This window comes from Lagenorhynchus albirostris, chromosome 17 (assembly GCF_949774975.1).
Source record: "Lagenorhynchus albirostris chromosome 17, mLagAlb1.1, whole genome shotgun sequence".
In the NCBI taxonomy this organism is placed as follows: Eukaryota; Metazoa; Chordata; class Mammalia; order Artiodactyla; family Delphinidae; genus Lagenorhynchus; species Lagenorhynchus albirostris.
The window spans coordinates 12,222,182-12,243,983 of NC_083111.1; the positions used below are offsets into that span (position 1 = coordinate 12,222,182).

General features: G+C 38.1%; 1 protein-coding gene, 1 non-coding gene and 1 pseudogene across 2 annotated transcripts in view; 2 read left to right on the forward strand and 1 right to left on the reverse strand.

The window, feature by feature from the left end:
* The window catches only part of MCMDC2 (minichromosome maintenance domain containing 2), a 37,278-nt gene extending 29,033 nt beyond the window's left edge, over positions 1 to 8,245 (forward strand). Inside the window, exons 12-13 of the mRNA XM_060127813.1 lie at positions 1,847 to 1,956; positions 7,682 to 8,245. Of these exons, the coding sequence (XP_059983796.1) occupies positions 1,847 to 1,956; positions 7,682 to 7,848 (277 nt within the window). The 3' untranslated portion in view covers positions 7,849 to 8,245. The remainder of the gene's footprint in view (positions 1 to 1,846; positions 1,957 to 7,681) is intronic.
* Positions 8,246 to 8,378: 133 nt separating this feature from the next.
* LOC132508129 (large ribosomal subunit protein uL15-like) lies at positions 8,379 to 11,276 on the forward strand (annotated as a pseudogene).
* On the reverse strand, positions 11,277 to 11,359 carry LOC132508473 (small nucleolar RNA SNORD87). The gene has a single exon (XR_009536608.1). It is a non-coding gene; the product is annotated as a small nucleolar RNA SNORD87 (small nucleolar RNA).
* Between the last annotated feature and the right edge of the window lie 10,443 nt (positions 11,360 to 21,802).

Below are 21,802 nucleotides of genomic sequence, written 5' to 3' on the forward strand. Positions count from 1 at the left end.
TCTTTTCTTTCCTTGAAAGGCTGTATTCATATTCTGTCCTGGTCAACAATTTTAGAAGAAGCTTGGGTGAGGACATCAGGAACATGATAATCAAATTTGTAAATAAACAACTCTGGAGAGATCTTCACAGGCTCAAATTATGATTTTAGTCTAGCAAGAAGAAAATTAATAGGACAAATGTAATGTCTTTTTTTTTTTTTTTTTTTTTTTTTTTTACTTTTGGCCTTGCTGTGTGTTTGTTGCAGCGTGCGGGCTTCTCTAGTTGCAGCTCACAGGCTCTGGAGCATGCGGGCTCAGTAGTTGAGGCATGTAGGCTTAGTTGTGGTATGTGGGACCTTAGTTCCCCGACCAGGAATTGAACCCGGACCCCCTGCATTGGGAGCTTGGAGTCTTAACCACTGGACCACCAGGGAAGTCCCTGTAATGTCTTTAATTAGGTCCCAACCTCCCTGGTATAAGTGTGAATACATTGGAAAGGGGTGATCTGGCTTAATATGAAGAAGATTTGAGATTTCATTATTTTTACATATAATATGAGTAAGCAAGGTAATATGGCTGTAAATAATACTGTGATTTGGGGTTGTAGTAATAGAACATAGTATCAAGAGTGAGAAGATGCTAATTCTGCCCCACCTGTACCCTGCTGATCAAATCACACCTGTAGCACTGTACTGAAAAGGAATATTAACCAAATCTGGTCACAAGGAGAATAGCCAAGATGACAAGGGGCTTGAAAATTATGTCACATGACATATTAAAAGAACTAGGAGGAACTTTTCTGGCGGTCCAGTGGTTATGACTCCGCGCTTCCAAAGCAGGGGGCACGGGTTCCATCCCTGGTTGGGGGAACCAAGATCATATGCTGCGTGGTGCAGCCCCCGCACCAAAAAAAAAAAAAGAACTAGGAATATTTATTTTGGAGAAAATAAAGCATGGAGCAACTAGAAAAGCTGTCTTTGAATATTTGAAGACCTGTCACATTTAAGAAGTATTAGACGTGTTTTGTAATCCCAGAAGACAAAACAGGGACCAGTTGGTATACATTGCAGTGAAACCAATTTCAGCTTACATTTATATAATTTTGTGGGTGAGTCCCAAAATTTTCAAATACCTTATTTGAAATCACAATAACCCTATTAATTAGTATTATCCCCATTTTATAGCAGAGCTTCAAAAAATCTCAGAAGTTAAATGATTTATACAAACTCACACAGCTAGTAAATTCTAGAGACATAACCCAGGTTTTCTGATTCCCACATCCAGCAATCATTCAAGTACATTAAAGCTAGCTTAAAAATAAAAAATAAAGGAATGGATTGCCTCATGATTCCTAGTGAATCCTAGGTGAAGTTCAAAAGGGACCGAATAATAAGTAGCCTGGGATGTTGTAGAGAAAATTCAGTTACATGATGGGATTTGAAATTTGCTCTCTAAAATGTCTTCCAACACTGAAATTTCAAGATTCTATGAGGACTTCAAATGGATTAAGAACTAGGAGAAAACACGAAGGATGTGTCTGTAAGAGATATTTAGTTAGGTTAATTTTTCCAACTGTGTATTTAACTGAACAGAACTTGGGGAGGGCGGGGTGTAGAATAATAAAGAAAAGCCAGGATAGAAACCAATTCTTTGATAATAAGTCAGGATACTTCCTTGTTCTGCAACAGTCTATTCAACTTGGTAGGAAAAAATGCTTTGAAAAGAAACTAAAATTTTTTAAAAATAAGAATATGCTGATATTTAAGGTGTGGCTTATGCTCACACATATCTTGGGTTGTTCCTGCCAAAATATATATTATCTTTATAATATCAACATATTTTGATTGGCATCAGTTTTCTTTTTTAGAGTTTCCCTATCTGAAGCCCATGCTCGACTGAACCTAAGGAATAAAGTGCTTAAAGAAGATGTACTTATTGCAGCCTTATTATTTGAAACATCTCTAACATTGAAATATGGTAATCTATTAAGTTATTAGTGATCACTACAAATAATTATATTTAAATTTGAATATTCTTAATCTGGTAAATTAAGATGTTACATATATTTTAAACAATATTTTAAAGAATAATAAATTTCTACCACGTAAGTCCTGTTTGAATTTAAACATTTAGTAATTATTTACAGGTAGTATCATTATCTGGTATCAAGTTCCTAATTGTGCATGATTGTTTCTATGCTTGAACTTTTGCATTGCTTAGAGAATTCTGAAAAAAAAGTATGACACATGAAATGATTTAAAATTTATCTTCCTTTTAAAATAGCATGCAACATTTAATTGTCAAGCAATCCCCCGGAGTGGAGTTAGACACATAGCCAAAGAAAATGTGATCATCTTGCATCACCACCTTCTCTCAATTGCTAGTTATAATACTGTGACTATAGCATTTAATTATTTGAAATCAAAGGAGCTTATCATGGTTTTGCTAATAAAAACATAAAGGGGCTCTTAAAGGTAAGAGTAAAGAGAATTATCCTCACAAAGTTCTTTTTGAATTATATGAGACATTAATTTCGATGAGATTTACCATCCTTCAAACCAAACTTTGGTTCTGCTAACCTAAAACAATAAAACAGCCAGTTATTTTATCAGCAAAACAGTTTTATTCAGGAACAGGAAAGAATTGCAATTCTGGACATTGCAACTATGGTAAATCACATGCAAGTCTGGTAAAGCAAAGAAGAAACTCTTCTGTAGAGGAGAAGTGGAGTTGGGAGGGTTGTTATAACAGAAAGTCCATTGGAGGAAACTGGGAGTTCCAAGTATAGTGGCTTTTCATTGGCTGCGTTGTGACAGTCTCTCTTTAGTGGCGCTATTGCCGGGCAAGAAGAAAATCTTTCTTCCTCCTGCTGGTGGTAGTAAAGTAGTGTGCAAAAACCAATAGTTACCTCCTACTGGAGATGCAGGGTATGTCTCTTCCTGTTGAGATCTGTATTGATGTTGAGAGGTACATGCATGAGAGCTCCCCCTTCTGGCCTCCCGACTCTATTTTAGTGAGATTTTTACTTTATTTCAGTTCCAACCCTGGGAGTGAAAGGATGTATTAACACTGACTTTCCTGTATGTATATGTTTAGTGTTTAAATTTGCTTCAAATTCAATTTATATTGTAATAACTTTTCACAGAGATACATTAGAACATTAGAACTTTGTTCTATAATTATCTAAATCAAGAATTCTTAACCTAGGATCCATGGATACTGAGAGAGTCCTAGGGGCTTGTGAATCCCTAAATTATATGTAAATTTGTATATGCATGTGCTTTCTACCTTTTTGCTTAGGGAGAGGAATCATAAGGTTTTTTTTATTTTTATTTTTTTATAAGCAGGTTCTTATTAGTTACCCATTTTATACATATTAGTGTGTACATGTCAATCCCAATCTCCCAGTTCATCCCACCACCACCACCCCTGCCACTTTCCCCCAATCATAAGTTTTTTGAAGTATGTTTTAGAGTTTCATAACCCCCAGAAAAGGTTAATTATCATCCTGAATTAGTTTTACCTACCAAAAGAGAAAATCGCTTGTTCTCAACCAGTATTAAATAAGAAGGATAGGGATTTTTGTTTTTTACTTGCTTTATCTTTATCTTCTTATTCTATATTTTAAAATATACTTGATAAAATCTAAGACATTATTTTACATACCATGAAGAAAAAATGCTGCCAATTTTACTGTGACATGCTATCACCATCAAAATTGTTAAGATACAACTAGATTTCAGTAAGAAGACAAAAATGTGTGTCTTTGAACTTAGAAACTGTGGTATTATAATATTAAGGACTCCTGTGACTGAATATGGCTATTTTCACTTGATAACTATTTTGTCAGGACTTTTTTGAAGCATATAAGAAAGCTTTTGTTGAGAGAAATAAAACTATATGAAGTTTTTATTCCTTTAGTTACTTTTTGTTTTCATAATAAGTTGCAGTTAGGTATATTCTTTTTCAAGTCTTAGCAAAACAATGTTAAGAGCTCCTTAAATTTTACTTTAAACATAGCAAGAAAATAATCCCTACTCAGGGACATTTTTCTTGGATGCAAAAACCAATAGTTACATTTATGAACTAGATTTAGGAGTTGGGCGGTGGGGAGAGGGAAGAATTAAGGAAACTCTCAGGTTTCTGCCTTGAGCAACTGAGTGGATCATGGTGCCATTTACCAAGACTAGGAAGAAAGAGAAAAAGGTTTGGGCTGGGGCGGGGATCAAATTATAGATATAAGTTTGAGACATCCTGCAGAGATATCAATAGACAGATATAATAATCTGGAGTTTAGAAGAGAGTTCTAACCTAGAAATACAATTTAGGGATCATCAGCACAGAGATGGTACTCAAAGCCATGGAATGGATGAAATCACAGAGAGAGAGACTATACGGAGAACCCCAGGACTGCCTTTGAAGAATTCCAGTACTTAGAAGTGGAGTTGAGGAGGAGGAACTAACAAATGAGACCGAGAAGCAGTTGTATTATAGAAGCCAAGAAAGAGAGTGTTTCAAGAAAGGAGTGTAGTGGTCAACTGTATCATGTGTTGCGAGTTTGAATAAGATTAGATTTGGCCATCTAGAGCTTGTAGGTGGTCGTGATTAGAGCTATTTCAATGGAGTGGAGATTCAGGTGGGGTAGAAAGTGAAGATATGGAGACAGCACATATAGACAACTTTGAGAAGTTTGACTATGAAGATGAGGAAAGAAATAGGGTATTAGCTGGAGAAGGATGCGTGTTCCAGGAAGGGATTTTTTTTTTTAAGATAGAAGATAATAGCTCATATGATGTGCATAGAAAGTAAACTAATGAAACTACAGAAAGAGGGGAAGATCAAAGGTGTAAAGTCCTTAAAAAGGTGAGAGGGGATGGGATCCAGAGCACATGTGAAGGTAAAGGCCTCTTATAGAAGAGTCACTTCATTTTATAGGAGGGAAAACAATGGATACAGAATCAGGTAGGTCTGTAGATTTGGTCTTTTACTCTCCACAAGGTCAACAAGGTCATCAGCTAAAAATGTAAGGTTTGAGGAGAAAAGAATGGAATGTAATAGTCATTGCGGGGTGGGGTGCGGGGGGGAAAGAAGAGCAAATGTGTTAGAGAAACTCAACAGGGTTGTCAGGCAGTACAACTGACCATCTCAGGTTTCTGTGATTCATTTAAAGTGAAACCAAGCAATGCCAATTATGTGTTTTTCTGCCTAGCAGCCTGAATGCAGGCACAAGGTAAATGGTTGGGTTCATGCAGAGTTGAGGTTTTGATAGATGAGTGTGGCAGAGTGTTGCAAGGGGGGCAAGGGAGTGTGGGGACTGGCAAGGGAGGGACTCAAATTGGCTAAAAGAGGGAAGTGAATTGAAGGAAGCAGATTGGAGGTCTCTGAGATAGAAGACCTGGAAGCATAGGAGGTAGCATAGAGAAGAGGGACATTTGAACTCATGGTTTTGAAGTAAGTTTCTGGAGATATTAGTTTCCTCTGATTCTGGGAATGTGTGGTGGAGGTAGAGGGAAAAGGTCAGGACACTTGGAGATTGGCAGTTAAATGGGTCATTCACATGGAAATCGCTGAATGGCAGGTATTAGGGAACAGAGGAAGATTGTGAGCCAAGTACTGAGAGCTGATTGTTGACTTCACTGTGGAAGGGGAAAGGATGATACAGCCCAGGTGGCACTGGGCATCAAAGGAAGAAAGATTTTTAACAAGAGGAAAGAACGGTCTGGAAGCCGCAAAGGTGCAGCAATTTAGGCACTGACTCTTTCTTGTGACACTAAGGTATGTGGGGTGTTTGAGAGCCACAAGGAAAGCAGTGTTCTCAAGGGACAGCAAGGTTTCAGGTAAGGTAAAGCAGTACAGGGAGCAGTCACAGAAGTCTGAGGCTACTTGTGTTTACTAATGACAGACAGCTCTAGGAAGGTAGGCACTGTCTGCTTGGCCAGCAGTTGTACTCCCAGCCAGTTACATTTAGATACTCATTTAGTGAATCAATGAAATAGAATTTAAGAGCTTAACTTCTGCAATATGAGTCAAAGGTTTTGTTTTGTTTTTTCAATTGTGGTAAAATAGACATAAAATTTACCTTCTTAACCATTTTTAAGTATACAGTTTATTGGTGTAAGGGACATTCACACCAACTCCATAACCTTTTCATTTTCCCAAACTGAAACTCCATACCCATTAAACAATAACTCTCTATTCTCCCCTTCCCCCAGCTCCTGGCAAGCACTATTCTACTTTCTGTCTGTCTGGACTTGACTTCTCTAGGTACCTCATCTAAGTGGAATCATATGTTTGTCCTATTTTGTCTGGCTAATTTCACATAGTATCATGTCCTTAAGGTTCATCCACGTTGTAGCATGCATTAGAATTTCGTTTCTAAGATTGAAGAATATTCCGTTGTCTCTCTCTCTATATATACATATACCACATTTTGTTAATCTCTTCACCCATCGATGGACACTTAGGTTGCTTCTGCCTTTGGCTATTGTGAATAATGCTGCTAATGAACATGAGTGTGCAAATATCTCTTTGAGACCTTGCTTTCAATTCTTTTGGGTGTATACCCAGAAGTCAAATTGCAGGATCTGTAATTCTGTTTAATTTTCTGATGAACTGCCATACTGTTTTCCTTAGGGGTTGCACCATTTTACATTTCCACTAACAGTGCACAAGGGTTCCAATTTCTCCACATCCTTGCCAAGACTTGTTACTTTCTTCTGTTTTATTTTGGTTTTGATAGTAGCCATTCTTACTGGTGTGAAGTGGTATCTCATTGTGGTTTTCATTTGCATTTTTCTAATGATTACTGATGTTGAGTATCTTTTCATGTACTTATTGGCCATTTGTATATCTTCTTTGGTGAAATGTCTATTCAAGTCTTTTGCCCATTTTTTAATCAGGCTGTTTTCTTGTTCAGTTGTAGACCCCCTATCTGATACATGGCTTGCAAATATTTTCTCCCATTCTGTGAGTTGCCTTTTCACTTTGTTGATTGTAACTTTTGATGCACAAAAGTTTTTAATTTTGATGTGGCCTATTTTATCTATTCTCTTTCATTGCCTATGCTTTTGGTGTTATATCATAGAAAACATTGCCAAATTCAATGTCATAAAGCATTTCCCCAGTGTGTTTTTCTAAGAGTTTTATAGTCTTAGTTCTTACATGTAGGTCTTTGATTTACTGAGCTAATTTTTATGATGTAAGGTAAGGAACCAACTTCATTCTTTTGCACATGGATATCACTTTCACAGCACCATTTGTTGGAAAGACCATCTTTTCCCCATTGAATGGTCTTGACACCCTTGTCAAAAATCATTTAAATATATATGCAAGGTTATTTCTCTTCTATTCCATAGATTTTTTATTGTTTCTCTACCTTCCAATACCTTCTCTCCTTACTTCTTCCACCTCCTCACATCACTATTCAGCTTCAGAACACTAATGGCTATTTCAATGGATGACAAATTTCTAGTTTCCAAACTTTAAAATTTAAATATCAATGTTTCTTCCATTGGCCCTGGTACCAGTTTGTGCATTTACTGAAACTGTTTCCTGGGTCTCAAAATTTTTTTTTAAATAATAGCTATTGAAATACTCTATTAGATAGATCAGAACTTAATTGTAAAACTTTCACTATTTTGTTGAAAATATGATTTCATATTTAGAATTTTTTCTCATTTATACTTTTTCCTTCTTCACTTAGGGGCCGCTGTACTTTGTGTTGCTCCAAATGCAGTATTTCCATTTGAACTGTATAATGAAGAATATTTAGAGCAAAGGGATATCTATCTGACTGAGTGCCAACAACAGCTCCAACAGTTTATTGCCACATATGGACCTGGGACAGCTATCTTTGCTAGCGATGAATAGGCAATCTGAGGAAATTTTTCCTTCATTCCTTTTTAAGCAGTGGAAAAAAGTGTGAGTGATTTTCAAGTAATGCTTCAGGTAATCTTGTGTGTAGGCGTACATTAGAATGCCACCTTAAAAAATATAAAATATGATTTCTTCAAATTAATTGCTAATGGAATAAACACTAATACAAATCTCAAAGCCAACAGCAGAAATTTATAATTTAGGATAATCTTATTAAAAAAACTTCTGGTTAGCCCAGTGTACCAGTGGTCCACAGATTAAAATATAAAGAATGTTGCAAACTAAGCAATGGAAAAAAAATAGTAACTTTTGTGTAGTTCCCTCTATTTGTCACAAGATGGCAATAACACTTTAAATATTTACTTACAAAGTAAAACGATTTTTTTCTTCATTTGTGAACCTGAAAAATTGATGAGTAAATAACAGCATTTATATAACCAGAAGCCTTCAATGTAAGGACTTTTCATGCTAGATACTGACATGTCTATTATGTTGTTTTAGAAGCCCTAATTATGGGATCAGGAAAAGCCCTGGAAATTTTCCATTTTTAAACCAGGTTAAATGAAAAGAAGTTCCATTGAATCAAGGAGCAGTAATTGGCTCCTTAAACCTAACTAGTTACAAGAAAGGTACCAAAAGCCAAAGAAACCAATTTGCAAACCGTCTTCATTTTTGGAGGGAAGATATTTGCTCTGAAAAGGTAGGAACACCGTGCAAAAATATACTTATCTTGTAAAATCCCCAAATCCTTGTTTTTATTTTCCAAAGTTTTAATTAAAAAGACAGTTCTACTCACTAATAGGAAAATGTCATCACAAAATTGCCACCTTATTAACCAAGACACTGTCATGCATCAATTCTTTAGAAATAGGTACTTCATGGAGTTTAACTGTGAAGGCAGACAGCTCTCTCACTCTCTAGAGGACTTTTTAACAAGTCACTTACTACTTTCTTTCCTTGCAGTTCATTCAACAGTATTTACTGAATATCCACTGGTGCCAGAGACTTTACAGTGTTGTTTTCAGAAGGCAAACCTAGTCTAAAAAAAAAATCATATATTACAAATTAAAGACCTTATTTTGTGGCTTCTTATATACTATATTTCAGTTTTTTGTTCTCTATGGGGTGAAGTCAAAACATGTTTTATAAAACTAGGATCCATAAAATAGCCCCCATTTTACACTTAATTGTGCAGTGTTCAGATTCTGTTGATGAAATGAAAGGACTAGTATCAAACACTGGGGAGGAAAATGGTTTTCAAATGTTAGGCAAACACTGTAAGCACCCAGGAGGCTGCAGTAATGCTGGTGGCATGCATCACCACAGGAACAATTTCGACAAATATCACCCAGGATACTTTGGGAAAGTTGGTATGAGGCATTACCACTTAAAGAGGAACCAGAGCTTCTGCCCAACTGTCAACCTTGATAAATTGTGGACCTTGGTCAGTGAGCAGACAGGGGTAAATGCTGCCAAGAACAAGATTGGAGCTGCTCCTATCATTGATGTGGTGCAATCAGTTACTACAAAGTTCTGGGGAAGGGAAAGCTCCCGAAGCAGCCTGTCATCATGAAGGCCAAATTCTTCAGCAGAAGAGCTGAGATTAAGGGTGTTGGTGGGGCTTGTTTCCTGGTAGCTTGAAGCAACATGGTGGGAGATTCATTATATAAGTGCTTTTCAAAAAAAAATGTTGCCTTTGATGGGAAGTGATATTGCTGTACAATTTATACTGTTTGACTTACCATATTGAAATTATAACCTTGATAAAAGCAAGGAATTTATGTACTGTGGGACTCAACAGGGGAAAAGCAAGATTTAGCTAAATTTAAATCTTCACCTGGCTAGGATTTCAGTTGTTTTTGAATTCTTGTAAATTTGCATGCCCTGGACAGATTGGACTGTCCAGTCATTATTTGCCTTAATCTAGATTATTACTAATACTAGGATTAGGACAAATCCTAATTTGTCCTAAATTAATTCCCAAATCCTTTTTTCTTCACAAATGTAAAAGCAAACAAAGAATAAAATTAAAAAATCTGTAGGTCATAGGTGAAACCTTTACTTATAATGGGTAATTTGAGAAAATTTCAACTAGTTAACCCTTGAACACAGCTTTGAACTGCATGGGGCCACATAAAGGGTGGATTTTTTTTATCAATACATACATACTACACTATACAATCTGCAGCTGACTGAATCAGAGGATGTGGAACCTTGGATACAATGGGTGGACTATAAAGCTATACTTGGATTTTGACTTTAGGGAGTGTTGGCGCCCCTAAGGGTCAAGGGTCAACTAATGCTTGTTTTTCAGGAACAACAGCAGGTTCTAAAGGGGAGGCCCTCATAGTTATTTAGTACGCAGTGATTAGCACCTCTCCAGAAACCCAGTAAAGCAAGAAAGGGTACGAGAACTGGATGTACTAAAAAGTCTCCCCAGCTGCCCACCACCTGACACTTCAAAGAGAATCACTATCCACAGAGAAGCTAGTTACTGACAAGAATATACTATCCCTAAAGTATGTTAAAAACAAGTCTGACTACTAACTATGAAAATGAAGCTGTTTAGGGGCTTCTCTGGTGGCGCAATGGTTAAGAATCCGCCTGCCAATGCAGGGGACACAGGTTTGAGCCCTGGTCCGGGAAGATCCCACATGCTGCAGAGCAACTAAGCCCGTGTGCCACAACTAAGCCTGTGCTCTAGAGCCCCCACGCCTAGAGCCTGTGCTCCGCAACGAGAGAAGCCACCACAATGAGAAGGCTGCGCACCGCAACAAAAGTAGCCCCTGCTCGCCACTACAAGAGAAAGCCCATGCACAGCAACAAAGACCCAACGCAGCCAAAAATAAATAAATAAATTTGTAAAATAAACTTATAAAAAAATCTAAAAAAAAAGAGAAAATGAAGCTGTTTAAAGACCTGATATATTTTAAAGAAAAGAGACTTTATTGCCCAGCAATTAAAATCATTTGAACTTATATTTTTCTACATAATTTATTGTGAGATGATCAATGTTAAATAAAATATTAATTTTCGTCATTTGCTTTAATTCATGTCTTCTTGACCAATTCTTCATTTTCCCTTCCAAAATGTTGTATGCCACACCTCTGGAAAAAAATCAGAAACCAACAGTGAAAATCAATCCATAATCAAATCTCGAAGAAAATCAAAACCTGACACACAAAGGCACCTTTAACAGGAAATGGCCTCAGCCCTTTGGAATTTATCAGGTACTTTCAAATTATCTCTAGATGCGGTTGCTTGATAAATCTTAATTACTTACTTGAGGCAATGAAGAATTTTTAAACACCACTGCTAAGGACTTGAACGTTCATCTGCAGGTACTTACATGCTGAAAAGAACATTTCATCCATTTTAATAAAAAACTGCATTATATTTGAGTAATTCACATAATATATATTATTGGCATCTCAGTCTTAAATTATGTCTTCAAAGATACCCTCAGCTGGGTAAACGGCAAAAAGTAAGTCATCATTGTGCCAGTTATTAAACATTTTTGGTACTGTGCTTCAGGAACAATACCACAAACACATAAAAAAGCACACAATTTACATTAAACTTTTGGTACCTTGTTACGTGCACAGCTGTCCTCCTGGTGGTTTTTTCACAGCCATCCTCTATGACAAGTTTTTGGAAAACATTTATCACAACGACCTTCATTCATCTTCAACTCATAAGCTCTGTTGTACCTAGAAATTAAATATATTTCATTGTGAATTCTCATTTGTATTTGTATCTGTTTGTCTGGCATCTTATATGTAGTACAGTCCAGTAGGATTTTTTTTCCCGTTCTTATCAGGAGCCATTAAAAAAAAAAAAAAAAACAAAACTTGCAATCTTCCTGACTCCCAATCAAATTTATAATAAAGCTACTAACATTAAGACTATATAGTGGAGTCATTTTCTATCTGTTGTTTAACACACCTCTGAAGGAACAAAAGAATGTGCTTGCTGCTTAATTATACTTTTTTTGGTAGTCAAACTGATAAGCCCCCAATTTTAAACATCTATAATGACTTGAGGATGTGTTAGTCCTTTTGACCGGTTAAGCCCTAATAATTCCATAAATGATCTTTCCAAGCTGGAAATGGATTCATTAGCATGGGCAAAAATGATGGATATATTTATGATGCTCTTTTACTGTGGCAGTACAGATTTTCAGACATGATGGTCCTAATGAGTACCCAACCATTGCTTTTCTGCCTCAGAGCTTGACAAGAATGAGATGAGCCAGGTTAAAGGTTAGATATATAAAAACAAGTGTGCAGACCTCTAACTAAGAGCATTATTATGGCATATCTAATATAGTTTCAGAGCAGAGATACATTATGTTGACATCATTACTGGACACAGTCCTGTAGAATTAAGTCCCAAGTTGCCTGAAAGCATATTTATGTACTGCAAAGGGCATGGCCAGGGCCACAGATCATGTCCTACAGAACCCCAGGAGGATAAATCATTGAACTGGACAGCTATTGGAAATGATTTATGAAGACATATCTAATGTTGGGCCTTGCAAGACAATTTATCATTTTCAAGTCTTGAAATGCTGAAATCTCTCACATAATATTAGGAACACATACTATTGTTTATGAATAATTCCAACTTGGAAAACTTCAGTTTAATATATGATTCATGGCACTTCTGACAACTATTGATACATGAAAGTCCTATTTGTTTAAGGCCTAAAACAAACAAAGAATGTTTAGGGATACGTATGTATAATAAAACTGCTATCCACCCTACTCCCCTCAAAAAACCTAGTCTGGGCACAAAATCCCAGATGATGGGCACTTCAGGATGGAAGGCATGGGATAGGAAGGAAGGAAGGGCTGGGATAGGGAAGCAAACAGATGTTATGGTATTGATAATATCCCAGTTCTTAAATGGATCAGTGGGCTTTTGTATATTTATTATGCTTAAGGACTTACATACATTATCAAAACTTTAATCAAATATTTATTTTGTAAAATTTAAAAAAATACCAACACTTAGAAATGAAAATAGTATTCAAGCCGCTTAGGCCTCAAAAAACGATGACTCTGATACCAAATATAAACTACCAGCCATCACATTTGCCTTGACAGCTAACCGTTGAATTGTTATAGATGAAACAACCTGTATTTCAAATTGGGGGGAGGAAAAAAAGAAACAAACGTATGACGATACCAAGTCCCATGGACGAGCTTCACTTATACCTTTGCTTTTGTAGAGGCAAAAGTTCTTCCAGTCTCCCAGCTCTTGACCGGTTTCTTCTGTATCGTATCGGGAAATACACATCTCTGTGACCCGAAGCATCTAAGGGTATAGCCGGCATTTACAGCCTCAGGGCCTCCTATACTGTACGGATTCTTCTGCAACTTCAATGCCACGTCTCCAGAGCATATTCACAAAGGAAGATCCGGGAACAAATGCCGACAATGCTCCACTGCGTCGAGAACTCATTGTTAGTAGGTAAACTGTGCTCTGTTAACAAATTTAAAAACCAATCACAAAGCCATGTCAAGGTTGTCTTGAGGCCTAAGATCCGTTCCCCCGCTATAGAACGTTTCCTTAGTAAGGATAAATGAGCGCCCATTTAAGGGACCCTGAAACCATCTAGGCCGCACACAAAGCTTTACTGGGGATACAAAAGGGCTCCGGCCAAGCCACCCGCCGCGCCTTCCAGCCGCCTCAGAACCAAGTGAATCGCAGAAGACCCTTACTTAGTTTGAGCTGAGAACATTCTTAATCGGCGCTTACTAAGAAGGGTCAGCTAAAACAGGTAACGGCTACTCACAAAATGCGACTGAGTAGAAGGCGCGGAGGAAAGCTCGAGGCTGCGTCAACTGGGGAGGCGGAGAGGAAGGGGCCTCCTGACATGACCTTGCGGCTGAGGCTGCGCCGACCGCTCCGCTGTGCCCGGCTGTGGACGGAGGGCACCGGGATGGAGGCCCCGGGCGCGGGACCCACAGAGCGGAGAGGCCCGAGGCGGACCCACGCGCTCTGGCTCAGAGCCAGGTTCCAGGCAGGAAAAAAGACGAGGATCTAACACCGCAGGGACTGGTACTTGTCAGACTGGTACTCCCCCCAGCCCCCTCAAAGAGCCCGGCGACAGGCCCGCAGGCGCTGCCGCCCCGCCCGCTAGGCCGACGGTTCCCGAGGCGCCTTCCTTCTCCCGCGGCCCGGCAGAAAAGAAAGCACCGCGGCCGGGAGGGGCGCTCGGCGCTCCGGCTCTGGCCCCGCCCCTTCCTGCTCTGGCCCCGCCCCCGCATCCGGAGCACTCCGGCAGCGCCGCAAGTTTACGTGGCCCGCAGAGGAGGCGCTTTGTGAATTTCCATAGAGGCTTTCGGGGCTCCTGAGGACCTCGCTGTGAGCTCTCCCCTTGAGTATGTAAGTGATTAGTCTACTAGTTTGTAATGGATCCAAGCAAGCAGAAAATGCTCTAAAAAGAAAGGGTCTCCCATTCCTAGTTACATTTGCTTGGTCTTCTACTTTCTTGGGTAGTTCAGTACTTTAAAAAGTGGTGGTATTGGACATCCCAATTTAGAGTAAGGGCATCTGGAATCGACCCCTTAACACACACAGAAGAACTAGTTACCAGAAAAAAAAAGGAGCTGTTACATTTCCTCTATATTATAACAATAGATATTGTTACTAATTTGATTGATAGTAATAGTAGAGCGTTAAGAAAAAGCATTCATAAAGCAGTCACTTGCCTTGTTTTTATGAACATGTTATAATTTGCTGTTGATTTTGTGTTTTATTACGCTTGTTTCTCGCAATCACTGTATCTTGAGTCCTGGCTGCATAGCATTAGGCTTAGTGCTAGAGGAGAGACAGGCTGATGATCTTGTTTCCAGAAAGAATACATATGAAAGCATATAATTAAACAGTTGAATCCGTAAAAGACACATCATCCCTCCTGTATAAACTGGAAGTTGTTGACATATTTTAAGTCATTTAAAAATCAAAATGGAGTAACTATGGTTTCAGGCATTCAAAATTGAGCTGGGTGGACAGTGTTGGGTGTGGTTTCAGACATGTTCCTGCATCACTGAGAACTTCAATTTTCTGCACTGTGTCAAACTCAGGACACCACCAGCTGTTTTCAAAACAGTATGTGCTAGCAGCTGCTAGCTGCAACCTTGTAGTCTCAAAGGTTACCTGCTACCTATGGCAGCTATGTAGTCATTTCAACGCCCAAACAATCCATGTTTAGCAAGCACCCTTACTTCTTGCCAGCTCCAATCCTAATTCTTGACAAACAATTTATGTAATCTTATGGTTTTCTGCCTTTATGAGCTTCCCCCATTTTGTAGTATGGCAGAACACAGTTCAAGTGCTCCCTGGAGCTGTATCTCCCGGGCTGCAGTCCTAACACACCCCAAATAAACGCCTCTTTATTTCAACCAGGTCTCTGTTCTTGGAATTCTTGGTTAACAAAATCCAAGAAATTGATACAAAATCCAGGGCAGAATATATTTGCCTCAAAGAAACATGGTGTGAAAATCTAAACCTAGCAAAACAAATTGTGATTATACTCACTTTATCAAAGAATTCATCTTTATGTGATAGGCTGGGACCTGGGACCCTTTAACCCAGTGCTTCCACCTGAAAGAAACTATAAGGGACTAAAAATAACTGCATACGTGTGCAGTTGGGGCAATTATGAGTAATAAGATACAAATTGGCCACAAACCAACTGCCACTTCTGAGGTGCTGGGAGCAAAAAGCATGATCCCTGCACAGGGCACCACCAAGGGGGTGGGCAGACCACCTAAGCCATGCCTCCTGACCAACCCACAGACCCGCCCTGGTTGTTATCCCATTTAAGCTCCCAAGCAGCTCCTCTCTGGGAGCGAACAAGGACACCTGTACTTCTTTTGCTCCCTCGTGCTGCAGCACAAGCCCCAAAAAAGCCTTGCCTGAAATTCTCATTTGGACCCTTATCAATATCTATTGATTAAAGAGTCCAAGAGCCCGGGTTGCTAACATTTACAGGGGCTTAAAATTCTTTGTTTGAAAAAGGCCACCGATATCATTAGCACTGAACTTTCCTCTGAACCCCTTCGTGGGGCTGGAGTGTGACACAGTGTGCAGGGCCTGATTGTGAAGCATATGATGGGTCATGGTGTAAGTTTTAGCCTTAAAAAATTATTAAAAGCACATGATTAGAGTTTTCATTTTAGAAAAATAATTATGGAAGTTTAGAAAGGAAGAACATATGTGATTAGGTGATCAAGTTGTGAGTGAACCAGACCTCAAAGAAAAGCAGATGGGCCTTACCATCATGCCAGCCAAGCAGGACATGGCCAATGTTTACTTAATACACAAGGGATGGAGTGAAGGTAGGATGTCATATCCAAGAAGGCCAAGAATAGGGGGGAAAATTCTTTGTTTGGGGCCCCAAGTGGGCACTGTTTCTTCCGTTAAGTAGTGACTTGGGCCTCAGCCTGCCATCACAGACTCCTGGAAGGATATTACTTCCACTACCTAATTTCAACATGGGCAGCCACCTTCACCAGGCCTTTGCTGGGTGGGCAGGTGTGGCAGCCACTATTACTGATTTGTCAATAATTTCTTGGAAATGACACAAAAGCACAGGCCACAAAAGAAAAACATAAATTGGACTTCACCAAGATTAAAAATTTTTGTGCATCAAAAGACACTATCAAGAGATTGTCAAAGACAATTCACAGAATGGAAAAAAATATTTGCAAAGCATATATCTGATAAGGGATTAATATCCAGAATATATGAAGAACTCCTACAACTCAACAACAACAAATTTAACCCAGCTCAAAAATGGACAAAGGACATGAAGAGACATTTCTCCAAAGAAGATATACCAATGGCCAATAAGCACATGAAACGGATGCTCCATGTAACGAACCATTAAGAAAATGTAAATCAAAACTAATCTCAAAAAGTGAGATACCACTTCACACCCATTAGGAGGACTATTATTTGAAAAACAATAGCAAAATAACAAGTATTAGCAAGGACGTGGAGAAATTGGAACCCATGCACCATTGCTGGTGAGAATGTAAAGTGGTGCAACCACTGTGGAAAACAGTATGGTGGTTCCTCTAAATGTTAAACATAAAATTACCCTGTGATCCAGCAATTCCACTTCAGGGTATAGACCTAAAAAATAGAAAGCAGAGACTCAAATACTTGTACAACAGCATTCATAGCAGCGTTATTCACAATTGCCGAAAGGTAGAAACAACCCAAATGCCATCAGTGGATGAATGGATAAACAAAATGTGGTACATACATATAATGGAGTATTATTCAGCCTTAAAAAGGAAGGAAACTCTGATATATGCTATAAGATGGATGAACCTTGAAGACATTATACTAAGTGAAATAAGCCAGACAAAAAAAGACAAATATTGTATGATTACACTTATATGAGGTACTTAGAATAGGCAAATTCAAAGAGATTGAAAGTGAAACAGGAGTTACCAGAGGCTGGGGTGAAGAGTGGATGGGAGTTGCTGTTTAATGGGTACAGAATTTCTGTTTGGAATGATGAAAAAGTTCTGGAAATGTATAGTGGTGATGGTTTGTGACTGAATTGTGAATATACTTAATGCCACTGTATTGTACACTTAAAAATTGTTAAAATGATAAATTTATGTTATGTATACTTTACCACAATAAAATTAAATACAAAATATTTTAAAAAGAGAAAAAAGATCCACACCTTTCACATGGTTTACCACATCTCTTGCTTCCCCTCTCTTGTTACACACCAGTCACCTTGGCCTACGCTTAGTTTTTGGAACATGCCGAACAATTTTCACATCTCAAGGCCTTTGCGCCTGCCTAGAATTCTCTTGTCCCAGTTTTTTGAGTGACTAATTATTTTCTTTGATCTCAGCTTCTATGTCAGTTTCCCAGTGAGGCCACACTTGCCCCACCTATCTAAAGTGGGTCTACTATAAAACATCCCCCTTTTTGTTTCCTTCATAATCTGTAATGATACTCTAAAAAAAAACATATACCATTGCTGCCCTCACTGGAATATACATTCTGTGAGAGGAAAGACCTTAATCTGTTTTGCTTACCTTTTTATTCCTAGTACCTAATACTTAATAAATATCCCTTGAATGCATAAATAAATGAATATGTGCTGATTTGGAAATTTTTTCAAGATATATTAAATTTTAAAAGCTAGATGCAGAAGGTATTTAGTAAAATCCCATTTTTGGTTAAATAAAAAGAACATGCATTTATATGACTATACATAAAATATTTTTGAGAGGTAACAGAAGAAACTTTACAGTGCATGCCTCTAGGGAGTGAAACTTGGGGCTTGTGGGGAAAGTGATATTTTAATTTTTTATTGTATACCATTCTCTACTGTTTGGATTTTTACGTGTATGCAATTTTATAATTAAATTAAATCAAGTTGAAAAATTATTAAAGTAGTGCATTTTCTTTTCTGACTGCAAAAATATATCATTTCTAAGATTTGCCCCTTCAGCCATCATTCCCTGACTGGTATCATAACAAGTGTTTGGTATTCTCCAGCAAGGAGCACATCCTTGGGGGTTGCTGGTCTCCAAGTTGCTGAAGTGAGTTAACGCTGCCAGTTGCAAATACATCTAAAACCACTTCAAGGGAAAAGTGTCATGGTTTAAATATGATATAGTGGTTTATCAAAAGTAACTTTTTTTTTTTGGCCACGCCATGCAGCATGCAGGATCTTAGTTCCCTGACCAGGGATTGAACCCGTGCCCCCTGCAGTGGAAGCACAGAATCTTAACCACTGGACTGCCAGGGAAGTCCCTATCAAAAGTAACTTTTAAAAAAATAGCTATTTTTTGATAGTATAACTTGGATTATCTTAGAAAGTTTACATTTCTTAGATAGACATACGTGTGGATTCAGGGCATATAGGATATTATTTCCTTATAACCTGTCAGAATCTATAGTCTGCACTTACACATGTAAATCTCATTAGTAAATTAATACATTTGGCCTTCAGTCTTTTTCATATTAGTGAATGACTTGGAGAACCTCCTGGTTCCCCTAGATGTTTGCAGCAAAAAATGAGGTTGGAACTGGAAGGAAGTTGGCTATAATAACCATATGCTTGTGCTTTCCCTTGCTCAATGGTAAGCATGTCAAAATAGAGTTAAGCAAGAGAAATGTAAATGACCCTAGTCATAAATGCATGACTTTCATATATATGATCCTTCTACCTCAGGCAAGATTATTTTTAAACATAATATTGACATTAAGATAATCATAGCATTTATACCTCTCGTCAAGGTTAAAGTTCTAAATCTGTGAAAAATACATTAAGTTGTCAGAATATAGGGCACTGATCTGAATGAAAGTTGATTCTTAAACACTTGAAGTACATGAACTTTACTGAGATAATTTCGGTGAAAATTACCTAAATTACTTATGATTTCTGCCCGGATCTAAAATAATGAGTGGCTTTAATTGTCAATGTGAGACCCTAGGGTTTTCCTTTTCTGTTTAAAAATTTAACTTTTATGTTACAAGTAAGCCTTGCAAACAACTACTTAAATCCTATGACAAATTCTGAATGTAATGGAATGTTATTAAAATTATTCAAGCTGACCAAAGGGACCTGAGGGGAAGTCTGCTAGGGAACTTCAGTGAGTTTTCTTCTTTGATGAAAAGGCACATGTGGGAAGAAACAGCTCTTCTTCCCCTAGATATGATCATCATCGATCAACGGTGAAAGAATTTCTGGCATCGCTGCAGCCCTCTTGTTAAATGAGGGGAGCTTCTGTTGATGGCAAAGTGGGAAGGAAAGGAACCAAGCAACTTAAAGACATCGAATAGTCACCAAGTTAAGCAGCCGGGGAGCCACTCCAGCTTCTTGTTATGTGAAATAATACACTTTTATTACTGTTCAAAAAAAATTATTTAAGAATGATTACATAGAGAGTTGAGAATGTGGAAGTAATTGAAAAATTCAAACTAAGGTTAAAGTATGATGTTATTTTACTTCAGTGATGATCTAATACAAATTATGTCCTGAAATTAACACCCCGTTAAACTTAAATACAGCGTAGATTCTGAATGTTTTTTCTACGATGTCTCCTTGTATTTATGCATGAATTTCTCTATGCCCGGTGGTATTTTGGTAAACAGGATCTCCAAAAAAAACAACAACAACAACAAACAAACAAAACCCCAAACCCTCTAAAACAAAACCCTGATTTGTAGCATTTGCAGATATCCACGCTATTAATACATTTTGCCAATTTCAAGCTACTAACAACTGGTTCACAAGATACCTGAATGCTTGAATAATTAACAATTAGCTTTCCCAGCACACCGTTGTCCCTAGAAGCTGAATTTCTGGGTTGAAGGATACATGCATCTTCATACATAATATAGTCAATTGCTTTCCAAGTAGTTGCTCTACTTCCTTGTCAAAACTTGCTCTTTTCAGAATTTAACATTTTTGTCAATATGATAAATATCAAATAGTATTTACTGTTATTTTAATTTGCATTTGCTATAAGGTTGAAAAGATAACTTTATGAATGTTTTGCTTTTCTCTTAAATTTTTTTTCACATTTTTAATGATTTGGGTTTTCTCTTCTGTAAATCATAGCCTTCAGAGCTTTGCCCGATTTTTTATTGAAGTATCTAATTTAAAACATTGATTTATGGGATTTCTTTCTATATTCTGGATACTAATCTTTTGTCAATTAACAGTTATATGCATTGCAAATAACTTTTCTCAGTTTGGTTTTATTTTTTAGTTATAGTTACGGTGTTTTATGTTGTTTGGAACTCTGTACTCTTCTCTCTGCTTAGGAATAGCTCCTTGGTACCCAATACCTCTGCATTTCTATGCAAGATTTCTGGCTACCCTTAAATCCAGATACTTTAATGTACCTTTCAAGGTCCTCCTTGATTTGAAAATTGGGAATAATATAACTGATTCCTAGGATTGTTGTGAGGATTAAATGAGATAATATATGTGAAGTATCCATCCTTCTTCCCCAGGCACTTTCTTTCAAAGCAGCATGTTCTTCTCACCTGGTTTTTCCTTTGCCTAGACTGCTCTTCTTGTCCCTCTTTGCCTTCTCAGGAAGCCTTCCTTGATTTCTTAAGACTGTGTCAGGTACCCTTATTGCCGTCCCGTAGCCATTGCCAGCCTTCTTCCCTGATAATGGAACCCTGATTTTGTTTGTGTTACGTGCCCAGTCCTTGGGCTCAGCCTATTATTTCAATGTTTGCCTGCTTCCCCTGCCTCCTGTGGTAGATGCTGAGAACTGGCTCACTCAGTACTTACTCCAGCCTCCTTTTATCTATGTTTCTGTACTTCAGAGGATGAAAAGCTAAGTATTATATAGTATTCCAAAACTCTTTTGCAGCTTGGATTATGGATGTGAATTTGGTCCTGCCAATCAAATGCATCTGTGCAAAACCTGAATTCTAACTTGAGTTATGAGAGGAGAAAAGCAGGCTGCAAGGCATCCGTTGTGCTGGCATTTATGCAGCAAAGCCCGCATGTTTCTGGAGTCAGTCACTGCAGGGGCAGCTTCCACTGGGCTGGCAGAGTCCAGGTCACGGCAGAAGATTAACTGCTTTGGCAGCCCAGTTGCATGGAATGACTTAGGAAATTGTTCCTGTAAATCCAGCCCGAGTTTGTTTCATCCCAATGATTCTGTAAGTCACTAATACCTTATAAGACACCCCTTTCCTTTTAAACTAGCTAGAGCAGATACCGCCACCAAACCCAGACTGATATTCCTTCCTTATAACTGAGGGTGACCTTGTGACCCACTTCTGGCAAAAGAGAAATAAGTAGAAGCCTTGGCCCCTGATATCTTTACGAAGCCATCTTACCAGCCCTGGACTGCCTACTTGTGGATTTTTTTAACATAAGAGAATAAAGTCCTAATTTATTTAAGCCAGTATGGTTTGGTCTTTCTTG